This window comes from Terrapene carolina, unplaced genomic scaffold, assembly GCF_002925995.2.
Source record: "Terrapene carolina triunguis isolate 2854851 unplaced genomic scaffold, T_m_triunguis-2.0 Scaffold110, whole genome shotgun sequence".
In the NCBI taxonomy this organism is placed as follows: Eukaryota; Metazoa; Chordata; order Testudines; family Emydidae; genus Terrapene; species Terrapene triunguis.
The window spans coordinates 6,614,265-6,624,244 of record NW_020664461.1 but is presented as its reverse complement, the minus strand read 5'-3'; the positions used below and the strand labels follow the sequence as shown (position 1 = coordinate 6,624,244).

The following is a 9,980-nucleotide window of genomic DNA, read 5'->3' as shown; positions in this document are numbered from 1 at the left end:
AGGGATGTGGCACACTCAGGGGAGGAGGCGGAGAAGAGGCGGGGCGGGGACTTGGGGGAAGGGGGTGAAATGGGGGCGGGGCAATGGCTGTGCGGGCGCGGAGTCGAGCACCCACCAGGCAGAGGGGAAGTCAGCACCTGTGGTGGGAGGGGGGAGTGGGCAAGCACTCCTGGTGAGGATACCCACCATCAGCAGAAGGAGGGTAGCGTGGACATGAAAAACCACAGTAATTATTGTGGTGGCTGCATGTCGTCCTAACATAGGTCAACTTAATTTGTAGTGTAGAAAAGGTCTCACATTGTGATAGAAATGTCAACAGTTAAAGGGACACCGTCACCGTGAAATCTAGTCCATTTCAAAAACTGAGCTCTGAGGTTTGAGGTCCTGCTCCCACTGAAGTGGATAATAGGAGCGGTTGAGTGGTTAGCACTTTTGAAATCTGGCCATTTATTCAGATGCCTAAATGTGGATTAGGAGGTGAACTTTAGGTGCCCATTTTCCAAAATCTTAGCCAAACTGAAAAAAAGCCTTTTCTCCTTTGCATCATTTCTAGGCATCTTGGGCATTACTTGTGACCACAATAAATAAAAACTTTCAAAGTGATTTTTCAGTTGATGTCCCTTAAAAAAGATTAGAGAAACCCTAGAAAATAGTCTGCTGGAAATAAGCCTGCATTAATCAGAAGAGACGGAATAAAAGGGACCAAATAGGGTTTCTACATCTATTACTCCTGTAATCCTTCCCTGAACCCTTCCAGGGCATTTACGCTTAAGTCCCTCCTCTTTACCCATGGTAGCCCTGCCCTCAGTCCTTCCCTCACCTCGTCTTTGATGTAGCCATTGCTGGAAAGGATACATGGAACAATTACAGACCCAGGGGTTCCCCTGAAGCAGGATCTGATGGGTTCTTTCCATCCGTTGCAGGACTAGTGCATCCACAGAGAGCAGATCATTATTCCGCAGATCCAGATGGACAAGGGCTCCAAAGGCTAGGAACGCAGGCAGCTGCAGAATCTGAAGCTTATTGTTTTTCAGGAGCAGCGTGTGCAGGTTTCTCAAGCCCTGGAAAGCTTCTGGGTGAAGGTGGGAGATGTTACAGCTGTTCAGGTCCAGCAGATGAAGTGCCCAGAGGTTAGAGAAGACTGCTGGATAGAGCATGGGAATGATGTTGTTGGAGAGGTTTAGGGCACGCAGAGAAGGGAAGTGTATCAAGAAAGTCCCACTTCTGGGCATTGCCAAGGAGTTGAAGGAAAGGTCCAAGCTGGTGATGTTTCCAGGAAGGGAATCTGGAGTGTGTAGAAGGCTCTTTCCACTGCAGTCAGCCCATCCCTGAGAAAATATTGTCATCTATATGAGAGGGTTCTGCATCCCTGGTAGGATTCTCCAGTGAGACTCAAAAATTTCAAACGTAATTCATTACTTTAATTGTTTGTTGCAGAGTTTTACAGAAAAACAGAGAAAATTTTAGGAACATAGGAGCTACCAGAGCAGATCACACCAATGATCCTTTTAGTCCATTATTCAGTCTCTGACACAGGCCAGTACAATTAGATAAAGACCAGCATAGATTGGCTCACTGTGGGTCTATAATCACAACACAATTTACAGAGTGAGATTAACATGAGAAGAAAGGGGTGGTGGAGGAAGAAGCCCAGATACTGTAGATGGGGTAGGATGGGCAAAGTTGCTGGACATCCACTCCCGTTGTATTTATCATTCAGGATCATTTCCAAACCTGTGACCATCTAGCACTGGAATGTGTGTCCCCTCCTTCCTCCCCTTGGATTCCCAGACTCTGCCTCTGTCCAGTGTGTTCTTCAGTGTGTTCTTAATTCATTAAAGGGTCTCCAGCTTCCTGAGAAGTGGACTGCACTGCTTGATTGCTTGGACCATGTTTCTTACATGGGCTATTGCACTTCCAGTTCCCAGGTGAGAGCCCACCAGCAGACATCTGCCTGTGCAGAGTGAGTAAGCAAGCCAGAGTGGCTGACTTGTAGGAGGGCATCTATCTAACTATTTATGGAAGGGTTTTAAACCAACCTGGCTTAGAGGGGAATGAAAACAGCTATGTAAATATAAACCTATCTCTCAGAACTGGAAGGGATCCCGAAAAGTCATCAAGTCCAGCCCCCTGCCTTCACTAGCAGGACCAAGTACCAGTTTTGCCCCAGTTCCCTAAGTGGCCCCCTCAAGGACTGAACTCACAACCCTGGGTTTAGCAGGCCAATGCTCAAACCACTGAGCTATCCCTCCCCGCAATATATAATGCAAGGAAGAAAGGGGACGGTGATAGTAATTAATATAAAACAGAAGCTAGGAATGGTAGAAAAGAGGGGGCGGTGTTGGGGCAGGGACTTTGGGGAAGGGGTTGCAATGGGGGTGGGACAGGGGTGGAGCACTGACCAGCGCTGGGAAAAGTTGGCACCTATGGACAGGACAGATCACTTGGTAAACTGGGTGCAAGCAAACAATATGTATTTTAATATGGCTAAAGGTAAATGTTTCAATCTACGAACACAGAATATAGGCCATACTTACAAAATGGGTAGAGCCCTGCGTGGATACAAAATTTTTATCGCATCCAATCTGCAAACATGTCCTGTGGATATCCGCAGATTTGCAGGGCTCTAAAGATTGGGGACTGTATCCTGGGAAACTGATGTGGAAAAAGATTTGGGTATCATGGATAATCAGCTGAACATGAACCCCAGGGTGACACTGTGGCCAAAAGGGTTAATGTGATCCTTGGAAGCATAAATCTTGAGTAGGAGTAGAGGTTATTTTACTTCTGTATTTGGCCTTAGTGTGACTGTTGCTGGAATACTGTGTCTAGTTTTGGTGTCCACAAGTCAAAAAGGATGTTGATAAATTTGAAAGGGGTTCAAGCCACAAAAATGATTAAAGCAGTGGTCCCCAACCTTTTTCGTCTGGCGGGCGCCAAACGACGAGTCACGGAGGACCGTGGCAGTGGACGAGCAGCCGCCAAAATGCCGCCAACAAGCGGCAATGTCAATAGGCGTCGCCGCCGAGAAGCAGCGTCATCCAGAGGCATCGCCGCCGAAAATCGGTGGCATTTCGGCGGCAACGCCTCTGGATGACGCTGCTTTTTGGCAGCATTTCGGCGGATGCTCGTCCGCCGGCCAGTAGGCGGGCGCACTTAGACGCCCCGGTGGGCGCCATGGCGGCCGCGGGCACTGCATTGGGAACCCCTGGATTAAAGGATTAGAAAACATGTTTTATTGTGACAGACTCCAGGAGCTCCAACTATTAACCTTCTCTCTGTTAAGTTAAAGGGGTGACTTGAGTACCTACATGGAGAACAAATACTTGATAATGGGCTCTTTAAGCTAGCAGAGAAAACCATAACAGGATCCAATGGCTGGAAGTTGAAGCTAGACAAATTCAGACTGGAAATAAGGCAATGTTTAACGGTGAGAGTAATCAGACATTGGAACAGTTTACTCAGGGTCATGGTGGATTCTCCATCATTGCGATTTTTAAATCAAGATTGGATGATTTTCTAAAAGAGCTGCCCTAGGAATTATTGTGGGACAGTTCTGTGGCCTGTGCTATACAGGAGGCCAGACTAGATAATCACAATCACAGGTGCTGACTCCGTGGGTGCTCTGGGGCTGGAGCACCCACAGGGAAAAATTGGTGGGTGGTCTTCACCCACCAGCAGCTCCCCGCCCCGCTCCCCCAGCTCACCTCTGCCTCCTCCCCTGAGCGCACCGCCATGTCCTGCTTCTGCCCCCTCCCTCCCAGTGCTTGCGCCGCAAAACAGCTGTTTTGTGCGGCAAGCGCTGGGAGGAGGAGGAACATGGTGCGCTTGGGGAAAAGGTGGGGCTGGGGTGGGGATTTGGGGAGTGGTGCAATAGGGGCAGGGGAGTGCAAGCACCTACCGGCGCCAATGAAAGTTGGCGCCTGTGATCACAATGGTCCCTTCTGGCCTTGAAATCTATGAATGGCCATTTCTTTCTAAGAAATGCTCTAATCTCACTGTAAAGCAGGGGTCTCAAACTCCCGGCCTGCGGGCCATCTGCGGCCCAAGAACCTCCCCAGTGTGGCCCATGGGGCTCCAGCACGGGGCTCCTTCCCACACACCCCCTCCCCTTCCCACACACACCCTCAGCCCCCAAACTCCCTCCCAGAGCCTGCCCCCTCCCCCTTCCCACACACCCCCTCCCGCCCCCAAACTCCCTCCCAGAGCCTGCACCCCTCCCCCTGCAACTCCACCCACTGCCCCATCCCAGAGCCTGCACCAAGCACCCAAACTCCATCCCAGACCCCGCACCCCAGACCCCCTCCCCGAGCCCAACCTCTAACCCCTTCTGCACCCAAACTCCCTCCCAGAGCCTGCACTCTGAACCCTAATCCCCTACCCCAGATCTCCTCCCCCACCCAAACTCCCTCTGAGCCTTAGGCAGGTGGGGGGCGGAGTTTGGGGGGGCAGGTTCTGGGCAGCATGAGTGACATTATTGGCCCACTGGGAGGATTTGAGGACTGGCACTGGCCCTAAGGTAAATTGAGTTTGAGACCCCTGCTGTAAAGACTCCAAATGATGGAGAATCCATTACATCTCTTGGTAGCCCTTCCTGCCTACACATATGACTTTACACATTTCTGTATGGAGCTGCCTCTTGCTGCATGCAGAACCTACTCTAATCTCTCCTGGTCCCTTTGCAGTTTGGTCAGCTTTCTATGGTATTTTGTTGTTGTCTTGCATTCAATTGATTGGGCTGGACAGGACCTCCTGGGTCACTGAGCCCCTTTCCTGGGTGATTTTAGACTACCCTGAGCCCTGTGAAGAGTCCTCCATACCCACCTTACTGTCAATGCTGCAAGGATGTCCTGCTGCCGCAGGCCAGACACAGAGGAGGCTGCAGACACAAAGGTACCAGGCACATTCCATTTGGCTTCAGGAAACTGCACAACTGAAAAACAAGTCACAGGGAGGTTGTGGGGGACAGAAGTCTCCAGGCCCTGCCCCCACTGGAATGAAGGTGTGACATAGACCAGTGCTGGGAAGAGACCAGACTATTTCCTCCCCCAATCCTGTCCCAATCAGTGTCCACTGACTCCAGGCACTTCTGGTACAGCTGCCCTTTTTTTTTTTTTTTTTTTAATAAAATGCAAATAAAACATAACGTTGACAACTATAAACTACTACAGCCACTTAATAAAGCTCATGAGAGAGAGCTTGGTCCAGCAGGCTGAGCACAAGGGCAGAAGGCAGGGACGCCTGAGTTCTAATCCTGGCTCTGGGGCGGACTGCTGTGCAGTCTTGAGCAGCTCAATCTCTCTGCCTCAGTCTCTCCATCTGTAAAATGGAGATAAAACCCACTCATAAGAACATACGAATGGCCATACTGGGTCAGACCAAAGGTCCATCTAGCCCAGTATCCTGTCTACCGACGGTGACCAATGCCAGGTGCCCCAGAGGGAGTGAACCTAACAGGTAATGATCAAGTGATCTCTCTCCTGCCATCCATCACAGCTCTCTGCCTCTCACAGCTGTTGTGAGGATTAGCCAATGTCTGTACAATGCTTTGTAAACCTAAAGCACTGCATGAAAAAAATGGAAGCAGTGGAGATCATCGTATTGGACATCATCTGTCAGTGCCGACCATCTCTGAACCTCAATGGCTTTCTCATTACACTGCTGCTTGCTCTCAAAAGTTCTTTCTGCAATGACTTGATGTCCTGCTGGAGTGCAGGTCAGCTGCTCTTGGTCTGTGTTTACTGCCGGCTGTGCCAGCAGTGTTCTGCCTGTCCCAAGAACCGGAGAGCCCAGGGTCGTGGGGGAACCTGTTTGTCATTCTGCTCAGAGCATTGCTTGTATTGAAGCTTCTTGGCACACAGGCTTTTGTAACTATTTCAGGGTTAAATCTCTTTGGCTCACAAAGCTCATGGGATATAGGCGGTAAGATTTTTGTCCTTCTGTCCATAAGTGGGTGTCTGAACTCATGATCCTAAGAAAGCATTGAGAAGTGGATTGTGAGATCCAAATGATGCTAAGTACTAACCTCTTGCATCTGGAAGGACTGTGCATGAATTAGAGATGAGAGGTGGCCAGGGCATGTGTGGAAGGGCAGGTGATGAGGCAGGACAGAGATGAGGCAGGATATATCCAGGAGGGTTAGAAGGACGGAGAGCATTGGGAGATGCCCAGGGAGAGGAGTAAAAGGGCACGGGGCAGTACTGGGGTGGGAGATGGAGGAGGTAGTGCTGAGGGGAGAAGTGCCAGGGGGTAGGTAGAAAGGAAGGGGTAGATGGGCAAGGGACAGCACTGAAGGGGTGGGGCAGGAGTCAGTGCTGAGGGGGAGGGCCAGGGAGCAGCAAATGGGTGAAGAAGGGTCAGTGCTGAGGGGATGCTCAGGGGGCAGCACAGAGGGAGAGGGGCAGTGCTGAGGCAGGAGGGCAGCACATAGGGGGAGGGTCAGGGGAAGGTGTCAGTGCTGGGGGGAGGGGCAGGAGGGCAGCGCTGTGGGGGAAGGGCAGTGGAACAGGGCAGCTCTGATGGGGAGAGTCAGAGGAAGGAGTCAGTGCTGAGGGGAGTGGGGCAGTGCTGGGGGGTGGGGCAGGAGGGTAGCACTTAGGGAGTGGGGCAGGGGCTGCAAAGGGGGGCAGTGCTGAGGAGGGTAAGGGTCAGTGCTGAAGGGAGGAGGGTCGGGGCAGGACTAAGGGGGAGAGGTCAGTGCTGATGGGGGCAGCAAGGGCAGCACAGGGGGGAGGGGGCAGTGCTGAGTGGGGTGGGTCAGGGAAAGGGGGCAGAAAAGCGGAGGTCAGTGCAGAGCACGGTGGGGCAGGAGGGCAGTGCTGAGGAGTGGGTCAGGGGAACGGGGCAGCACTGAGCAGGGAGAGTCAGAGGAAGGAGTGGGTGCTGAGGGGGGAGGGTCAGGGAGCAGCACAGAGAGGGAGGGGCCATGCTCGGGGTGTGGCAGGAGGTCAGGGGGCAGTGCAGAAGGGGAGGGGTCAGTGCTGAGGAGGAATGGTCAGGGGGCAGTGCAGAGGGGGAGGGGAGGGGAAGGGAGAACAACTGGGGTCAGTGCTGAGGAGGGTAGGGCAGGGGTCAGTGCTGATGGGAGTAGCAGGGGGCAGCACAGGGGGAGGGGCAATGCTGGGGGGGTGGGGCAGTGCTGGGGAAGGGGCAGGAGGCAGGGGAAGGGGCAGGGGGCAGTATCGAGGGGGGGACAGCAATGTTGCTAAGTTCCAGGGTTCCCTGCAGGGTCAGGGTCTGTGGGGCTCCAGCCCCAGTCTCTACATGGTGAATTTCAGCTCTGACTGGGGGTGAACTGCACTCTGATTGGTGGCTCTTCCCAAGGAGGCGGACCAGTGCGTAAATCAACCAATCAGGACTGCTTTAGGAAGCAGTCAGAGCTGCCCTCACCCCACTCTGGAGTCCTCTAGTTCAGTGGTTCTCAATCAGGGATATGTGTTCCTCTGGGGTACATCCATAGGCGCTGAATCCGTAGGTGCTCCAGGGTTGGAGCACCCATGGGGAAAAATTGGTGGGTGCTCTGCACCCACCGGCAGCCAAGCTCCCCTCCCCATCCTGCCCCACCCCACCTCACCTCCTCCCCTGAGCGCACCGCGTCCCCGCTTTCCTTCCAGCACTTGCCGCCACAAAACAGCTGTTTCGCAGCATAACAAGCTCCGGGCAGGAGGGAGGGAGGAGGAGCTGGAACACGGCATGCTCAGGGGAGGAGGTGAGGCCGGGGTGGGGATTTGGGGAAGAGGTTGGAATAGGGGCAGGGAGAGGGCAGAGTTGGGGCGGGGACTTTGGGGAAGGGGTTGGAATGGGGGCAGGGCGGGGGGGCGAGGGCAGGGCAGGGGCAGAGTCGAGGCAGGGCCAGAGGGGGTCGAGCACCCACCAGCACCAGCAGAAGTCGGCACCTATGGGTACATCAACTCATCTAGATATTTACCTAGTTTTACAACACGCTACATAGAAAGCACTAGTGAAGTCAGTACAAACTAAAATTGCATGCAGACAATGACTAGTTTATACTGTCCTATAGACTATACACTGAAATGTAAGTACAATATTCATATTTCAATTGATTTATTTTATAAGTATATGGTAAAAAGAAGAAAGTAAGCAATTTGTCAGTAATAATGTGCTGTGACACTTGTATTTTTATGTCTGATTTTGTCAGCAAGTAGATTTTAAGTGAGGTAAAACTTGGGATATGCAAGACAAATCAGACTCCTGAAAGGGGTCCAGTAGTCTGGATAGGTCAGTGGCTCTCAAACTTTTGTACTGGTGACGCCTTTCACATAGCAAGCCTCTGAGTGCGACCCCCCCACTTATAAATTAAAAACACTTTTTATATATTTAACACCATTATAAATGCTGGAGGCAAGCAGGCTTTGGGGGGGAGGTTGACAGCTTGTGACCCCCCATGTAATAACCTCGTGACCCCCTGAGGGGTCCCGACCCCCAGTTTGAGAACCCCTGGGATAGGTTGAGAGCCACTGCTCTAGGCCATTCTCACAAGAGGGGAGCAGCCAGTAGGAGGAGCCCTGTAGCTAACCCCCCCCTGCTACCCCAGTGAACAAAGTCCAATCTCTGCTCCTCCCCTCCCTGCCACACCCAGACAGGGGTGGGCGGGTGAAGAGCCCTAGAGCTGCCTGCAGGAGCAGTGGGGCTAGACTCAGGTAGAACTGATGTTGGGACTGGGTAGTTGTGGGGGCAGAACAAATTGCTGGGGGTTCAGAATGAGTTGGGGGGGATGGGCAGATGTGGGGTGAGAGCTCCTGCTGCAGGGACCAAAATCCCCTGAATAAATTTGGCAGCATTGGCCGCAGTAATTCTCACACACATGCTGCGGGTGAGCAGGGGGAGTTCAACAGTCGAACGACAGATATGAACACAATACAAATGGAATTTGTTCTTAAGTTTCAGAATTTTGGGGTCCAAGCCCTTGTTTTTTGAACCTCTGGTGGGGAAGAGCTGAGGCAGGAGGTGCCCTGGGGTGTGTGTAGAAGAGAAGGGGGTGAGAAGAGTCTTGGATCTAGGGGACGGGCCTAGCTTGCATTGAAAGCTGGAGGAGGCTTCCCCTGGCGAGCTGCTTACAGAGCTAGGTTTGCAGATGTGGACTCTAAAATTGTGCCAGTCTGTGCAGACCACGGTGCTGTGGTTTCAGGCTGCATTTGCACCAGCAGAGCAGGTGATCACACTCCCCAATGTAGTTTGCACCCACACCTGGGAGCCTCAGCACAAGCAGAAATGTAGAGGCTTCTTTGTCACCGTGCCGGAAAACGGACCTGCTGGTACTGGCCAAGCACAGGTCACTGTCACCTCTACTACCAGAACAGATGCCTGTCACCTCCCCAGCAGAGAGAGCCCACAGACGCCATCAGCACAGGGGATCTGACCAGGAACCAGAAATGAGCTTTGTCCTTTTTCCTCCTCCTCCTCGTCCTCCTGCCTGACACCCCCACTCACCCCAAATGTTCCCTGCTAAGGGGAAGGCCAGGCAGTTACCTTAGGAGCTGAGCCTGGCCGCCTGCTGCCTCTTGCTTTCTTCTTGGGTCTGTGTATTGTGGGAGTGGAAGGTGGAGTCTCAGAAAATGGAGAGTGAATGTGAAAAGGTGAAAGGTAAATGGAGCTGGTTTAAAGATTAACTGTAATCAGCCTCTCCCCTGCCTTCTTGGCACTTAAAATCAGCACGCTTCCTGGCACACCCAGCGCTGGGGAGCAGGGCAGGTAACAGGGAGATAGGGCTGCAAAATTAATTCATGCTGGCTGCTGAGGACTCTGAATGCACTTTTCATCTTTAGATCTCAAAGTGCTTTACAAAGAAGGTAAATATCAATTGCCCTGTATCTTGTGCATCCCTGGGGGCTGGGTGAAACCTTGCAGAAGGTGGTGGGCGTAACAGCTGTCTTTCATTCAGGATAAATGTAAACACCAATTATAGACTAGATAGCTAAAACAATGGGAGCCACTGCCCAAAACACAGGCCACATGAAAGG

At 52.3% G+C, this 9,980-nt stretch overlaps 1 protein-coding gene across 2 annotated transcripts; it reads right to left on the bottom strand.

Annotated features, from left to right (window-relative positions):
• Positions 1-137: 137 nt before the first annotated feature.
• LOC112113312 (leucine-rich repeat-containing protein 26-like) lies at positions 138-9,564 on the bottom strand. Of its 2 annotated transcripts, none has more exons than XM_024209561.2 (3): positions 9,490-9,564; positions 4,825-4,933; positions 138-1,328 (listed from the first exon to the last, which is right to left on the bottom strand). In XM_024209561.2, the coding sequence occupies exons 2-3, from the start codon at positions 4,909-4,911 to the stop codon at positions 675-677; spliced, it is 741 nt and encodes a 246-aa protein (XP_024065329.1). In that variant the 5' UTR covers positions 4,912-4,933; positions 9,490-9,564; the 3' UTR covers positions 138-674. The 2 variants fall into 2 exon arrangements, with proteins under 2 accessions (XP_024065329.1, XP_024065330.1); XM_024209562.2 differs by having other exon boundaries at positions 9,451-9,525.
• Between the last annotated feature and the right edge of the window lie 416 nt (positions 9,565-9,980).

Coding starts and splice junctions, on each gene's coding strand:
- LOC112113312 (XM_024209561.2), bottom strand. CDS start 4,911: ATGGAATGTGCCTGGTACCTTTGTGTCTGCAGCCTCCTCTGTGTCTGG. Junction 1,329..4,824: donor CTTGCAGCATTGACAGTAAG/GTGGGTATGGAG, acceptor ATATTTTCTCAG/GGATGGGCTGACTGCAGTGG.